The sequence below is a fragment of the Nicrophorus vespilloides genome, unplaced genomic scaffold (assembly GCF_001412225.1).
Source record: "Nicrophorus vespilloides isolate i.1.1-1 unplaced genomic scaffold, Nicve_v1.0, whole genome shotgun sequence".
Lineage (NCBI taxonomy): Eukaryota > Metazoa > Arthropoda > Insecta > Coleoptera > Silphidae > Nicrophorus > Nicrophorus vespilloides.
In genome coordinates this window covers 1-16385 of record NW_017098405.1, presented here as the reverse complement: position 1 = coordinate 16385, position 16385 = coordinate 1, and the positions used below count along the sequence as shown (strand labels likewise).

At 38.2% G+C, this 16385-nt stretch overlaps 3 protein-coding genes across 3 annotated transcripts; 1 reads left to right on the top strand and 2 right to left on the bottom strand.

Moving 5' to 3' along the window:
• The first annotated feature begins 2919 nt into the window (after positions 1 to 2919).
• LOC108562341 lies at positions 2920 to 6367 on the top strand. The gene is made up of 7 exons (XM_017920635.1): positions 2920 to 4166; positions 4246 to 4264; positions 5145 to 5382; positions 5501 to 5670; positions 5729 to 5858; positions 5950 to 6043; positions 6095 to 6367. The coding sequence occupies exons 1-7, from the start codon at positions 3175 to 3177 to the stop codon at positions 6255 to 6257; spliced, it is 1806 nt and encodes a 601-aa protein (XP_017776124.1). The 5' UTR covers positions 2920 to 3174; the 3' UTR covers positions 6258 to 6367.
• Positions 6368 to 6773: 406 nt separating this feature from the next.
• Positions 6774 to 7849, bottom strand: LOC108562343 (RAB6-interacting golgin). The gene is made up of 2 exons (XM_017920637.1): positions 7592 to 7849; positions 6774 to 7542 (listed from the first exon to the last, which is right to left on the bottom strand). The coding sequence occupies exons 1-2, from the start codon at positions 7665 to 7667 to the stop codon at positions 6860 to 6862; spliced, it is 759 nt and encodes a 252-aa protein (XP_017776126.1). The 5' UTR covers positions 7668 to 7849; the 3' UTR covers positions 6774 to 6859.
• A 447-nt stretch (positions 7850 to 8296) lies between these two features.
• LOC108562342 (protein scabrous-like) lies at positions 8297 to 14915 on the bottom strand. Its single transcript, XM_017920636.1, has 4 exons — positions 14574 to 14915; positions 11826 to 12180; positions 9617 to 10333; positions 8297 to 9523 (listed from the first exon to the last, which is right to left on the bottom strand). Exons 1-4 carry the CDS (start codon positions 14861 to 14863, stop codon positions 8822 to 8824), a joined length of 2064 nt encoding a protein of 687 aa, XP_017776125.1. The 5' UTR covers positions 14864 to 14915; the 3' UTR covers positions 8297 to 8821.
• Between the last annotated feature and the right edge of the window lie 1470 nt (positions 14916 to 16385).

The following is a 16385-nucleotide window of genomic DNA, read 5'->3' as shown; positions in this document are numbered from 1 at the left end:
AGTTTTTTTTTTCTATTAAACAACATAATTAAAATAATTGTATAGAAAAAGTTGTAGGTATTCAAATTGTAAGTTGGAATAAAATAGTGAGTAAATTTGTGCGGACGTTTGCTGCATATGTGTACATGTGTGATACTAATGTAAACGGAAGAGTAGTGGTTTGGAAGAATGAGTAGAAGGTAGTGAGAGAGAGTACATGTTGAGTGTTATAAATCTATGCTAGTTTGTAAAAGAGACAAGGTACAAATGGGCCTGGGGATAAAAGTGGGCTCCGCTTACTTAGACTACGGCCTTTCAAGGGCCGTTAGCGAAGCAACTAGTCTTATTAAGTAGATTGATTGCAGTCATTTGAGCCCCGATAGAGGAGCACCGCACCGCAAGGAACTCTGTTAATTATCCATATATCACCATTACTCTTTTTCCGGCCCTCCGGACGCGCCGAGTAATTGCGGTACTTTGCGGAAAATTCGAAGAAGAATTTAAAGATCTATCTAATTGAGTGCATAATCGGTATGGTGGGTGGAGGGATGAGATGAAGGAAGAGGAGGAGATGGCGTTGGCGGCGGCAGTCGTGGAGCGAAAGATGTAGAGAGATGGCACGGTGAAAGATGGCATGTAAAATGCATGGGGCACGGGCTCTGAGGCTCGCATTCCGATGCGACTGTCTGCATTATTCACAATCCACTCGATTCCAGATTACTCTCGATTCTTTCAACTTATATTTCCCATATTTACAAATACTCTATGACATATCCCGTCTCCGTCCATTCCTCAACAAGAATAGCGCCAACACCCTCCATCTCATTAAAACAACTTGCCAAGTAACTTGCAATCCATATACTTGATTACATGCTCAAATTATAATAGTTAAAGTATTATCAACAAGTTGCATTACAAGTACTTTCATATACTTTATTAAGATACTTTCAACCATCCATGCACATAAAAATAGTTGCCAAGTAACGCATAACCTTGATATGCAAATCATAACATTAATGATAAAAACAAATGACAGCAACGTTACGTAATAAGGATCGCCAACTATAAATAATGCATATTCGCATCCATCGATGGAAATCCATACCGGTGCTACAGATTCTTTATTTTCCTTTTTCACTATACCTTTTTGCTCCTTTTTTCCTTTCTTTTTTTTTGTATCCTATACCAATTCCACGCTCCCTTTTTTTTTGCTCGAATAATAATTTAATATTACGGATGACATGGGAACAACGAGGAAAACATACTCCGAACCGGCCTCCTCTCATTCCCTCGTCCCTCTTCTTGCATATTTTATAAATCTTTTGTTCCATTAAGATACAACAAACGCAAGAAGTCACCCTAGATCTTCCGACGGAACAACAAACATATTATAATTCGTAGATCCGTAACACTCAATTTCCTGCAACTAGATAAATAATAGATTATCACTCTTTCCCTCTTTGAATTTCAAACTCTCAATTTTTTTTTATTAAAAATTCCTTAAAAAAAATAACTTAAAATTTGATTTTTTTACTAACAAAATCGTTTTAATTTGTTACAGAGCAGTTAAATAAAGATGTGTATGTTTTAGAAACTTTTGAATAAAAATTCCTCTAAAGCATTTAATTTCTAAATCAGTTACTTTAATAAATCTTCTGTATAATAAAAACAAGTCTCGTATATGTAATATGTTCATAAATCTCAGGAGAGCAATTAAAAACAAGTTTTTAACAAATAACAAACAACAAATATTAATTCTTACTTCAAAATTTAAATAAATTCTATAATTTCTAAAATATGCAGCAGGAGGCACAGCTAAAACAAATAGTTAATAATACAACAAGCCAGCCACTGTCTGTTAAGTCAAAGCACAAAAACCAAAATAACACTTGTTCTTCGGATTTCTTCTTCCGCTCAAATAACAGCTTCTTCCAATAAAATCATAACTTCCTTCTTCAGCCCAAATATTCAAAATAAACAACTTCATCTAATGAAACTAAGAAATAACTATTAAACCAAACTTAAACTAACTTCTATCAAATATATACATAGGATAGATACGGCAAGACAGGTAAAAACTTTGTAACTTGGCTACAGAAGTACATTTTTGCGCCATCTACCATTAACACGTGCAAGATTAAAGTTCATCACTTTTGGCGCTGTACAAATCTTACGTTTGTTATTACTGTTATTATATAATAACCAATATATTACCACCCAAATTAGCTTTGAAATCGTAGCTTAAGTATTTTGTTAAAACTAATAGTTAAGAAAATATGTACGATTTAAAATTTCTGTAAAGCGCCACCTGTATATAATCAATCAAATTATTTGGTTTTATACAATATTCTTTTAAATTGTTTATTTATTTGTATATAAATAATTATAAAATAATTATTTTGATTAGAACTTTTCAAGTTAAATTTAAATATAGTACACATCAATGACTACCATCTATTAGTAAGTAGTTGACAGTTGTTTGGAAGTTGGAAATTTGAATTTTTTTTTTTATATATTTACTGGGAATGATGTAATTAATGAGATTGTTTGATACACTTAGGTGATTATTAATTAATTTGATTTTTTTTGTTTTCGGATATTTGTTTATTCTACTTTGGAAATGCAGTGATTTGGTGTGATAAAGAGTTGATGTGAACATCTTTCTTATCGTATTTAATTCCAATTGGTGGATGGACATGTGCTAAGTAGTTTGACACTAATAAATCAAGGTAATCATCATTTTTTCTATATGAAATCAATCGGTTTGAGGATAATAATTGTGTATAAATTACGGGAAATAATTATTAATGAGAATGTTAGGTTATATTTATTATTGGTTTTGACGTTTAAGTTTGACGTTGTCGGGTCGCCTGAATTTAAATAAAAATGTTGTTTATCTTAAATATTTAACGTTCGCTATGTTAACTATTGCGTAATTATAGTTCTTTTTTCAGTGGAACTATGTGTTGCAGTGCAAATAGTGGTTTGGATATTGTGTAATTCTTACTAATATTTGTTGCGTTTGGCAACGTTGCAGTGTTTCATTGTAGTAATCACTACTTGCTCATTACTCGTGTATTTATCACTCCAGTATTTAAGTATCCTAGCTGAAAGTTGTATCATGTGTGCGGCGTGTACGTGCTGATGCTGATAAAGAGATTAAGTTGAAAGACATCCGCGAAAAAAGACGTAAAAATGGGAACATCGGTGGTGACGCAATGCATGGACGATGGTATAGGCCAAAACAAAACGTACAAGAGGGTAGGATCAGCCCTTTTCTATGGAATAGCCTCGTTCATGATAACTGTGATCAACAAGAATGTCCTCACCAGCTACCAATTCCCCTCATTCCAAGTGCTCGGTTTGGGGCAGATGGCTGCCACCCTCATAGTCCTGTTCACAGCAAAGAAATTGCGGATAGTCAGCTTCCCGGATTTTGATTTAAACACTTTTGGAAAGATATGGCCTTTGCCAGTGATCTACATAGGGAACATGCTGTTTGGACTTGGAGGCACCAAAGAGTTGAGTTTGCCCATGTTCACTGCTCTGAGAAGGTTTTCCATTTTGATGACAATGATCGCAGAGCTATACATTTTGGGTGTCAGGCCCACCTTCAGTGTGCAGTTCAGTGTATACACAATGATTTTAGGTGCAATAGTTGCAGCCAGCAACGATCTGGGCTTCAACTTTGTTGGATACGTTTACGTTTTATTGAATGACTTCTTCACCGCCACCAATGGCGTTTACATAAAGAAGAAACTGGATTCCAAGGAGCTGGGAAAGTACGGTTTAATGTACTACAATTCGCTCTTCATGTTTATACCGTCGCTGTTCTTCGCCTTTTACACCGGCGATCTGGAGAAAGGATACAACTATACGAGATGGAACGATTTCATGTTTTCGGTGCAATTCCTTTTATCCTGCGTTATGGGATTCATATTATCGTACAGCGTTATACTGTGCACGCAATTCAACTCGGCGCTAACGACGACGATCATCGGATGCTTGAAGAACATTTCCGTCACGTATTTGGGAATGGTCATCGGCGGAGACTACATCTTCTCGTGGATCAACTTCATCGGCATCAACATCAGCGTCTTCGGAAGTCTCATCTACACTTACGTCACCTTCAAGCGCAAGGACGCCGGACCTCTGCCCGACAAATCCAGCAAAGCGGACATCGTATAGTACACACGCAGATCCTTAAAAAGTGCCATACGACGAGAGTAGACTGAGCACTTTTTAAGATTATCACTCTTTGTTTAGCCTTATCACCTCTAGTTGGGTGATAAAGTAGCTCATGAAACATACCAAAGCGAGATGTTTTATTAAAACAACAAAATATATATAAATATATATATTTGAAATTAAAAAAATAAATCTTCCTGTATTATATTTATATTATAGATAAGTCGATAAAACGGAGATTCAAGCAAAAATCGAGAATCGTGTGTCATAAACAAACTGTTTGTTCTTTATTATTATTGGGCTATGTTATTTATTTTGCCATTAAATATGTAATCCTATTTATTTTTACCACGTCATGATTCTCAACGCTCTTCGTTTAAGATTTGTTTACTTAGTGGAGGAACGAATACCAATGCTCTCATTTTAGTGCAATAATAATTGTAAATATCCTGATCTAACAAAATTCGATTGTTCTTTTTTATTACTCGTGTACATTTTTATTTTCGTTTATATTTTTTTTAGACCATCATACAATTTAAACTGTGATTTATAATTATAACTTAATGGAATGTGTAATTTAACTGTGAGAGTAAATATATGATAATTTGTAAAAATAACCGATTACTCATTTCGCCCCAGGATTCCTAACAGTGTTCATTACTTGATAATGTATTAGTATTATTATTGCATGCAATAAGAAATTGAGGATAAAACCTGAAAAGTCCTTGAAATATTGAGTTGTTATTGGGTAAATCAATACCAAAGGTAATTTAAGATAACGAAAAATTTCGTAAAACCAAAAGAATTTTGTTTATAAATATTTCAAATTTATATTCATTCCAAGGACTTCTGTTTATTATTCTTTGTACGTACTCGTGTATTGTTTTCTATTTTCGTGCTTGGGCAATTGAAATGTCGTAATTAACGTTGGTTGAGTAAACAGCATTGACCGGAATTTTCTTTCACCAAATTTGCAGATGCTGCAAAACGTTCGGTATTTCGTAATTAGGCATCGCGGCTCCTTGAACTTGGCCAAGTACATGCACGACGATGCAGCTGCCCAGCAAGTTCCAAGAGATTTCGAAGAGGACTTCAAGAGAAACCATATTCCTACAAATCTCTTTCAGAAAGCGTTGCTCGGAGTGGGAGCTGCAACAGCTTCAATTGTGGATCCACGCAGAGGCGATATGATTGCTTGCATGGGTGAAGCTACAGGTAAACACGCTGTGCGAACTGCAGCTCGCATTAATCTTACCGCTAAGCTTAATATAAACTAGCCAGATTATTATTTTATCACTTGAATTGTATATGATTTGATTATTTTATCATGAAGGTCAAATGTCGATTGAATACATGCTGGGGAAAATGCAACAATCCGAGGAAGGATCGAAGATTTTGGCAGAACGGCCTAGGATAAATTCCCGGACTGTAGATTTAGAGAAATTGAAGACGATGCCTGAAAACACTTTGGGCAAAACTTATAGCAATTTTTTAGTCAATAACGTGAGTTTCGATCAATCCAGAAACTTAATTATTTTAATAATTTTACTTTCGTTTTTAGAAAGTAACTCCTGATTCTAGACCAGCCGTGCAATTCGTTGACGATGTGAATTTAGCGTATGTTATGCAGAGGTATAGAGAAGTCCATGATTTGTTTCATACAGTTTTAGGAATGCCTACAAATATGTTGGGTGAGTATTTACTTCAGCTAAGATCAGTATGTTATAGCTTATTTACTGCTTTTATTTGAATTTGGTGGAGAAACGTAAATTCTTTTTTTAGGTGAGGTTACTGTAAAATGGGTGGAGGCAATCCAAACCAGACTACCGATGTGTGTTGGCGGTGCTCTGTTCGGCCCGATTCGTTTGAAACCAAAGTGAGATTTCGAACAAGTTGTAGTTGTTTTAATTAATATTGAAATTTTCAGGCATCGCGAATTGTATATTAAACACTATTTGCCGTGGGCCATTCACACCGGTTACAATACTAGTTTCCTGATGAATTTGCACTTTGAAAACCGATGGGATCAGACGTTGGACGATCTCTACGCCGAAATAAACTTCAAGCCAATACAGATTCCAAAATCGTAAAGGTTTCTGCTAAAATCTAGCCTGATTATCTGTATTATTTAATGATTTCACGAGGTTTGAGTTTAAGTCACTAGACTTGTTGAAATAAATTGGTTTTAACTAAATTTTAAGGTGGTGCATAAAGACATTATTTTAAAATATGGGAACTTGATTGAATTTGTTTTACGAGCGCATAAATTTTGCAGAGCTCGTAAAGTTGTTGGAAAATTTAATTAATTTCAACTTTAACGATTCATTTATGAACTGTTAATATTATCAAATGGGACGATAGCATGTTTTATGATTTCCAATGTTACTTGCATGTAATTAAAGAAAATATATTAAAGTAATTTTCCTCAAAATTGAAGGGAAACCCAAGTTTTAAATAAGTTTTACTGTAAATAAAGTTGCCTACCATCAGTAGTCAAATTTACTTAAATTTTTATTCGTTTTGTAAATTTAAGATTATTAAATATTTTATTTTCTATTTAATTACAAAATATATCATAAATCTCTGTATATTAATAAATCTATTAGATATTAGAATACTGTTTATACAATTAGAGCGCATTGAGTTGCATACGTGGCAAGAATAATTGTGCGGTTAGCGTTGCGTTAATTGATCAGGGCTCTTCCAGTTCCAGCTTTTGCAGTAATTCCGTTAATTTTGTGGCCTTTCGCTCTTCGTTCTTCTCTATAATTGCGCACAGATACTCCGTGAGCAAATCTTTGCGTTCCTGCTTCTGATGCAAATAGAGTTTTGCATCAAGGAATTCCTTCTCAGCCCTCAAGTATTTCTTCTGTGCCTCCATATAATCAAGGCTCGCATTCTCAATCTGCTTCCTCAGCACCTTGACATCATTCGATAGATTAGCATCCAGCTTCTTGAACTCCTCTTGTATATCATTCAGTTTCTGCTGCTCCTTGATAGTCTTCTGAGTCCTATCTGCCAATGCCTTTATTAATAATTCTTTTCTCCTCCTGTTCTGCTCCTCGATTAACTTCTGTTTGGCTTCGAATTCTTCCAAATTCTTTTTTTTGTCAGTGCAATCATCAAGGATGATGTTTAATTTTTGTTCTTGCACTGTTGGTTTATCCTCATTTGTAATTGATTGTACTGTTGTTGTGGCAATAGGTTTTTCTTCAATTTTTGCCTCTTCTGGTTTAGGTGTTAATTTAGCTTCCTCTGGTATTGGAGTAGCTTCGATTTTGGTGATTCTCTCGTCCATGATTTGTTTCGTTTTCGCATCGTTTTGATTCAGCTTTTTAGGTTGATTTAAAGTGCTTTGTTTATGATTAGCTACAACTGACTCAGACTATTAATTATTAAATTTTCATAATTTCGATTAACTTACGTTTGGATTTGGTTGGGCTTTGACCGTTCTGCACTTTTCTGATGTCCGCCTCTGAGAATCCCGTGAAACCGGACATCGCGTTCGTGATTGTGATATGGAAACACGAAACGCGGGGATTCTCGTGTGATGGCTTAAGTAGAGTTCAAAGCGCTTGCGTCTGTGCGGATTGCATAAACAGATGTTTGTATTATTGAGACGTGTGTTTGGAAATTCGCCGGATAAATAATTCAAGGACTTAATTTCGGATCGCGCGCGACTCGACAGCCGACTCCAGCTTTTGAATTAGAAGCGTCGAGTAAATAGTAATGAAGTTTTGTTTGGGCGTAGTTCAGAGCCAAGTTCGAAACTGCTGCAAAGAAAGTTTCAGCGCTCTTGGCATGTTCGCATTTCCGCTTTAATATTTGATAGCACGACGTCTTCACCAGAATTGCATTGCAATTAAAGATTTACTTTACATGAAAATAGTTACTAATCAATGTTGATTACAATTTCACACTGCACATGAGTTTAATTTTTAAGCTTAAACACAAATATTTGATTTTAGTTCAAGTTCAGTTGTTTGAAAGTTTGCGCATCAATATTTGATGTTTGCGAAAGAAATTCAATAAGAAGGCGATTTATAAAAGGAATTTCTTTTATTTGTTTACATGATAATTTATTTTTTTTTATTAAAATAATTACTAATCATTGGTACAAAGGTAAAATTTCTCTCACATTATTTACAAATTAGCAAACTTACGGGCTAAAATAAATTACAAAAATGATTTTCTTCACTAAACATCTAAAAATATTTACAAGCGTATTGGATCTCCTGTTGGATTCTTTGTGTATGTTTTTTAATTTTAGTTGTTGAATGAGTGTGTGTATTTTGTTAAAATTTAATTTAAGCTAAGTTTTACATGATATGGCAGTTTCAGGGTATACAATACAATACAATCCTATACAATAATACAATTACATTAGATGTACCTAACCGATTCAGCAAATGCTTTATAAAACCACTCGCTTCTTGTTTCATAAACAATGTATGTATATAAATATGTATAAATAAATAATATGTACAAGTAGAGTGTGGTGTGTGTGTATGTGCGCTTCCTGTCTTAATCCCATCTTCATTAACTCAATAATACAACAAATATTAGATCCCTGTCTGTATCTAACTAACAAAATAAATGAACTAGTTATCTTTGGTTCTTACTGGCTTCTTAAGAAATATGCTCGAGTCTAAACTTAGCAGACGTCGCGTTTCTTCAGCCGCATTTCGCTGGTGGCGACCGCGATCCATTCGTTCCTGGAGCTGTCGAACCAAGTCAATCCCAGGTTGTATTTCCCGTTGAGATTCGCGTGCTGGCAATGCGAGAACCACCAGCCGCCTTCGTAGTTGCTCGCGCAATGCGTGTTCGAAATGTCTCTGTCGTTATCAACAGTGGAGAATTCCATCCGGTTCTGATAATCCAAAGCGTCGCTCGCGTTTCCGCTGTATCTGTTCACGTCTAATCGGAAGCCGTTCGCAAAATCGGCCACCTTGAAATCATCGTACGTCGCCTGCCAGTACTTTCCGTAGATGTCCTTCATGTTGATCTCGAGTTTGGTGCAGTTGCTCTTGGTCAGGTAGTGCAGGTTGCGATTGCCGAGCCAGTGTTCCCCGGTCGGGGATCCGAATCCGTTGGAATAATCGTTCCAATTCCTGTTGAACTCCACCGATCCGTCGTACCGTTTCTGGATCGTAGTCCAGCCCTGACTGCAGTACGCCAAAATCGGTTCACCGTCTCCCGGTGAGATCAGATAGACTCCGTTGGGACCGTTGACCTCGCCGCAATCATTCGGTAACTTATTAACTATACTCTTGTACTCCTTCTCGAAGCTCTTCAACTCCTGCACCAAGTGGATAGTCGATTTGGTCGCGTTCACATCGGCCGTCGACGATTCAGACTGCAATGAAATAAATTAACATTAGTAACAAGAATTAAATTGTAAAGCGCGAATGTTCCGCTTTAAAAAGCAAAGTCATCTCGTGTAATTCACCTTCAAGATGTGATCGTGCAATTTGGAGGTTTGCACGCTGCTGGATTTCTTCACCGTCTCGAAATCCTGCGCTAATCCTTGCAGCTCCGACTTGTAGTCCTCGTGTTTATCTTGCAAATTAGATACGCTCACGCTGATGGCCTTCATGGATGCCCTCGTGTTATCCTGATCCTCCCTCAGCGCAGCCAGCTTGGATAATCCCTCGGACATCTTCGACTCGAGCATCGAAATCTCCTTACGGAATTCGGGCACAGTCTTGTCGACGCGAGCCTCCACGGTTTCCACGTTCTCGAGCAGCTGCAGCATGGACAGATGCAATTTGTCGAAATTTCCGTACTGTCTGGTGAGGTTCAGCAGGGCGTTGGTGTTGATGCGTTGCTGCTCTTCGAGATTCATCAGTTTTTCAGCGACGTCCGGTTTGATCTCGTTGATTTTGTGTTGACGCAAATAGTTTTCCACCTCGTTTCCGTTGATCCTATCGTACAACTCGTTGCTGACCTCCTCGCTCTTTCCACTTTGTACTTTCTGTAATTCCTCTTCGAGCTTGGAGACTCTTTGCAGCAGCTCCCCGTTGACGCTGTACAACTTCTTCGTGGTCTTCTCCAAGCCGACGACGTGCTTCTTCAGCAATCTCTGGTGACGCGATTGCGGGATCTCGGAATCCTTGTCGTTGAGGTTCTTCCAGTTAAAGTTCCACTCCAATTGCGCCGCTTTCAGCTGCAAACATAAAAGAACGGTCGTTTAGTGCATACGTTAATGGTTTGTGGGGCGGTGGAGTTAATTTGCATTGCCCCGACGGAGCGGAAAAAGGACGACGGTGGCAATGGCATGTGTTGAGCGCGCCGCGGGGTTCTTTAATTACCTGTTTCTTCGTTCTGCCATGGATCTGCGTTGTGTACATTTTATTGTCGCATTTCCTGCGGCTTAATTGTAATCGATTTTTTCGTCGTATATATGTAGTGCGCTGTATGTATATGTTCTTGTAATGTGTAACGGGAGAAATGCCTGAAATGTCGGCGAGGCTCACAGGTAGGAAAAGACCATTCGCGATTGGTAGTCAGTCGGGCAGGTGGACAACTCTTACAGTTCTTTAACCGAGACTCAACACCTGCCGTGGGCCCCCTCCGCACGCAGGTATTTTTTATCCTGTTCTTTTCATACCATTCTTTCGAATGAGGGAGACCCGAAAGGAAAAGGAAGAAAAGAAAACGAAACGAAAAGAAACCGCCGTCGCCGCCATCGTAACATCAACATCAACAACAGCAGCAGGAGAAGAATTAGTTGTGGAGGACAAAGAACTTGGAATTTAGTGCAATTTACTATTGAAACGAATTTTTCAGGATTCGGAAATTTCACTCGAAACATTCTTTCGAGTCGACGAGTTTCGTTCGGGGCCAGCTGCTCTCCGCTATTTCGAAAGCGCGTCGCGGAATGTTACGCAACGCAAGGACGAAGCCTCTCCGACGACCTCTTTATATATATATATATATACCAGACAAACATTAATGCGAACTTCATCCTCAAAAGTAACCAACCGTATCCACCAAAGAAGAACAAGTTTAAAAAGCAAACAAACGTAATACAACTTTGGCCAGAATTCGTCCAAACGTGCACGAAATGTTAAACAGTTAAAAGTTGAAACATGTGCAAACATTTACAAAATATTCACCACGTATAAAACTACAGTAAATGTTTGTATACACACACACACACACACACGTTGTTTCTGCGTGCTTTCAGTTATTAAATGAAATCGATGGGATTGGCGAAAGCGTTTCATAGAACGCGAAAACTAATTACTTAATATCGAGCGTTCTTGGGTTGAAGCGTGAAATGCGGATTTCGCGGCCGGAAGTTCGGAGGACACGGCGCACGAATTTAATAATTCCATTTCCGGTTGGCTTTAAGGGAGGAAGGCATTAAAAAGCAAGCGGAGTCGTTAAATAAATAATGTGGGCCACGGCGGAGGAGGTGGAGGAGCAGTAGAAAAGAGTCGGTGTTGTTTTCGAATAATTATGTTTCCACGCGGCGGAGCAATGTGAGAGACTTCTGCCGTTATCGGGGTGTTAAAATCGCGGGGCGTGGGAAGAGATGATGATATAATGATTTTATTTTTTCGCGTTCGCACACACAAACCTCTATTGAAGAAGTTAAAAGAGTTGAAGAGATAATTTGTTTGGGAAGCGATTTCGTATTAACGAATTCTTACCTGATTCTTGGTCTTGCCGCACATCGCCGCCGTCGTCGTCGAATGCTCCTTCAACGCTTTGTATTCCTCTCTCAACTCCTCGACTTCTGCAGCTCTCTTCGCTTCCCTGCTTCTCGAATCCTGCAGCTCCCTGTTCAAATTGCTGACGTCCGTGCGAAGCAGCACGAGTTCCGCGTCCACGCGTTCCCTCGTCTCGAGGATGGCCGTCGTGTTCAGTGTGTTCTGCACCTCGTTCACCTCCAGTTTCACCTCGGACACGGCATTCGATAACCACTTCAGCGTCAGATGATCGTTCTTCTCTTGATTACCGTGATGGAATCGATGCCCGCCGACCCTCAATTGATCCATGTCGTTTCTGCAAAACAAACAAACGCACGCATTATTCACCGGAACACACTTCTGCACTCGAAGAATCCATCAATCCTTAATCATCACTGTTCCTTTAATAATACAAAAAAAAAACCCGAAACACCGGAGGGCGATAATTAAAACTTGAGTTATTCCGCAGAACTCGATTCAGAAGTTCGTAATTATTCCGGGAAACCTTCGTTAATAAATATCGGTAACTTTCGACGATGGAAGAAGTTTCGCGCAAACAGCAAACGACAATTTGCCTACATTCACATAAAGCAAATAGAGTTTCCATAAATCCCCAATAAAAAATGATAATAACAGCGATAATTCACATTGAAAACTATTTTCAACTCTTGCTTTCCTTTCCTCCAACTTCTCAATCCTCCCGAAAACCGGCTAATAGAATCGCACAACGCTATTTGCGTCAACCTGTTGGCTTTTCATTTGGGATTATATTCGATCCCGAGCCGAAGTCTGGCCTCCCGCTCCAAATAAAAGGATGGAAATTCCCATCGGAGTCGGATCATTTCGCGCTTACGTTTTTCATTCCTCTCTTTCAGCGCTCGTACATGAATATTACAAGAGGTCTCTCTGTTCTTGTTTTTTTTGTTGCTCCCACCGCTATTATTGTCCACCTACCGCAGACTTTTTAACCCACAATCAATCTCAATTAGCTCAAAACAATTCCATTGGAAACTTTACCCAAAAACAATATTTTTAGGAAACTGATTTAAAAACAACATATTTAAAAAAAATAGTTACAATAGAATGGTCGATTTAACGCACAAACAAAACGTGTTTTTTTATTTTCATTCTGTTCATGTAAAATAACTCGTGTTTCATTTTAACCATATCCAAAAATATATATTTGCAACACTCCATAATGGAACAAATTGATTTACGTGTTCAATATTCGGTCAAACGTGTGTATAATTTTGTATTTTTTTGTGCAAAAAAAAATTATTATTTCGCTGTTTCGTTTTGCGCTCCAATGAATGAGCATGTTCAGAATCGCCCTTAGCATGCAAATATGTTTCACCGTCGGAATTTTCAAACACTTCGAAGCAAATAAGAGCTCCCTTTCAGATGGTGCGCGTTTCATGACGCTCTCGAGGATGTAATCTATGATTTATGGGACACAGTCGAAAGCCCTCAAAGATCCTGCACATACACACACACACCGATTGATTTTACTTATGTAAAATTGGCTCTCCCTTTCTCTTTTTCTCTCTCAGAGAATCTTGAATTATTCTGTTATTTTATAGGGTGGAATATTTTAAACATCGTAAATAAATTCGAATTGATTGAATGTAATTTCTTAGTTGAGATTCAAATTGAGAAATTCAATCAATGTTAAGAGATTGATACAGTTAAAAGCTGTTGTTGTATTATTGGATATTCTAATTGATTTTCAATTAGTAATTTGATAGGTCGTCTGTGTTTACTTTCGCGTGAGAGTTACATGCAAGTTCGGTATGTTATGTTAGGTTTCTCTGGTGACCCGGTGAAGTTATCGCGGTTGAAATATGTGTGTAATATGAATTCAAATGGGCCGAAATGGTCTCATGCATAAAGATGATGGTTAGAGGAGCATCGGGGAAATGGATGGACCCGGTAAATTCGCTTATCTTTTCCGATGTGTACAACGAAACCCGAAATTGACTCGGGCCGTCCCTATTCAAATCGATTAAGCTCCCTTTTCTCTCAATCTCTCTCTCTCTCTCTCTCTCAGCATATGTGTATGCATATGTATTTATCCCTCTCTCGTACTCGCATTTTCAGTCGCTCCGGCGAAAAGGGGTTTAAATTAAAGTCCGTGGGCGAGAGCGGAAATCCTTCATAAATATTATAGTAAAACCGCATATTTGCTCTCAGGCGAAGGGGTTGTTGTTGTTTTTTTTTGTTCTCTTTTGTTTTTAATGCATCGAAGCGGGCGAGTGCGAAGCATATGAAGTGAGTGAGTGTAAATGTTTGGTTTATGCGCGGAAAATCGATTCCGTCGTGTATATTAAAAGTTATACAAAAAAGAAAATGCTTTTGGTTCACGCGAGAAGAGCAGATTAAGGCCTCAACCTCATTGTCGGACGGGGTGCTCTTTGACGCGGAACCGCTGAGTGTAATTAACGGAATTGCTCCCCTTCGGCTAGCCGGAAAATTATTATTTCTACGTCCGTCGGGAGGAAAGAGAAACGAACAGAAAAAAACCGGAAACACGTAGAGAGGAAAAAAATTGGATACGGCATAAAATTTGAATCAAATAAATATGTAACATTTTTTTTGTTCTATTTGTCTCTGTTTTAGTCGCGATCGATATTTCGCGTTAAAAAAAATGATGAGGAGAAGAACTATGAGGAAGTTACATTTTTCCTCTTTATTGTTGTTTTAAGTATTCACCTCAAGTTGCGAATTTCTTCACGCACGTCCGATAACTCTTGGCTCCTGGTAAGTTTGCGCCTCATGTGCTCCTCGATGCTTTTCAAATCTTCGGCGCGTCTCTCCAGGAGGGCCGTCACCTGTTTGCTGACCATCTTCAGCTGGTCCCGCAAGTTGACCTCGTCCTCGAGGACGTCGCTCGTTGCTGTTGCCGCTGCAGCGGTCATCCAGGTAAACACGAGAACTGTGAACATGCTGACCATGGCTACGTAATACGAAGAAGCACTGCACTGCCGCCGTTCTGCTACCATTTCGATCAATGCGGATGGCCTACTGTGGATCGGAGCGCCGGAACTCGGTTTTATACGTGCTTGGGACAAAACTGAACACCCGGCGCAAGCGTTCTACCTGGACAGGTGCTAAAGAACTTTGCAACTCCAATTTTCCGAGAGCCCTTCGTCTCCTCCTTCTCTCTCTCTTATTCACCTATTTGCGACAACGAGTCGCGAAGGAGAAGCAGAAGGCAAACACGAGAGAAACTAATAACAGCAACAACAACAAAAAAAGTAAAGAAACGAAACCCCGGTGGTCTCGCGCCAACTATTATACAACTCTTTCAGCAAACCGTTTAAGCCCCGTGCACTTTATTAACCGTCAACGCTCGCACACAAAATAGAGGGAAAAGGAGTTGAAGTAATTCAATTGTCGCCTCAATCGAAATCTAAACGCAATCCATTTTCACTTTTGTCTCTCCTCTCGACTCATTTCATCCCCCTTTTCTTTTCGTCATTTCCAGTTGATTTATCTGCGTTCCTCTGTGAAACGAAATTACACACTTCATCCCTTCATACATCACGCGAAACGAACACTTGTTACCTCCACGGACACCGCAAATCCCTCCGTAAAATACATCAGGAAACAGCGATTGTTTATTTCACGTGAAACTTCTATTTTTAACCCACAACTTTTGTGACTTATTTCTGGCACACTGAATACGGATTTTCTCCCTAAAGTGGGTGTGTTTCCTCCATACATCACATCCGAAAACTCCACTTAAATCTATGGTTAATATACATACTTTAAACCAACTTTAATTTATTTTGCTTGTTAAGATTCCAAACGCTGCATTTTTTTTATCCGCAGTTAAGGAAAACACGAGAAGCGTAACTTCTCCAATTAGACAATTTATAGAGAATCATGCAAAAACTTTCAGTTTACAATTACTGTGAGATTCATATTACATCCATGTTTAATTATAACTCAGTTTAAAGTACTTTAATCTTATCATTTTCACGAATTAACTTCAAATAAGTTTATATTAAAATTTCTATTTTTATTTATTAATATTACCTAATTTCATGGTCAAATGTGAATTCGATTTTTCTGTTCTAATGTTCTCTATTCAATAAAATAACAATAATAATTGGGTTTTATGAAAGAGACGGTCGGAATTGAAATCAAGAAAACATTTCTGCAAATGAAATGAAATTCCATGAAGGGATGGACACGTTTTTTATGTGTCGCGCAATACATGTTTTATGCGAGGGATCAAAGGATACGCTCACACATAAAATAAAACGCGTTACAATTTTCGCCAAAGTTTTGTATTTCATCTCTCGCCCCATTCACACAGACACGTTAAAGCAGCGTTTTTCAAACTGTGAGGTGCGCCTCCCTAAGGCAGTGAGCAATTTTCCAAATATCTGCTAAAGTATAAATTAGAACGTTCGAAAAAGTAGGGTTTCACATTTCATTGATTTACTCAAAAACTATAATAGATAAAATGAATCCAATATATGCATATGAAAGACGAATGTTTGGGGAATCTAGCAA

Coding starts and splice junctions, on each gene's coding strand:
- LOC108562341 (XM_017920635.1), top strand. CDS start 3,175: ATGGGAACATCGGTGGTGACGCAATGCATGGACGATGGTATAGGCCAA. Junction 5,383..5,500: donor TTGCATGGGTGAAGCTACAG/GTAAACACGCTG, acceptor TTTATCATGAAG/GTCAAATGTCGATTGAATAC. Junction 5,671..5,728: donor GCAATTTTTTAGTCAATAAC/GTGAGTTTCGAT, acceptor TTTCGTTTTTAG/AAAGTAACTCCTGATTCTAG.
- LOC108562343 (XM_017920637.1), bottom strand. CDS start 7,667: ATGTCCGGTTTCACGGGATTCTCAGAGGCGGACATCAGAAAAGTGCAG. Junction 7,543..7,591: donor AAGCCCAACCAAATCCAAAC/GTAAGTTAATCG, acceptor AGTCTGAGTCAG/TTGTAGCTAATCATAAACAA.
- LOC108562342 (XM_017920636.1), bottom strand. CDS start 14,863: ATGGTAGCAGAACGGCGGCAGTGCAGTGCTTCTTCGTATTACGTAGCC. Junction 10,334..11,825: donor GCGGCAAGACCAAGAATCAG/GTAAGAATTCGT, acceptor TTATGTTTGCAG/CTGAAAGCGGCGCAATTGGA. Junction 9,524..9,616: donor TGCACGATCACATCTTGAAG/GTGAATTACACG, acceptor ATTTCATTGCAG/TCTGAATCGTCGACGGCCGA.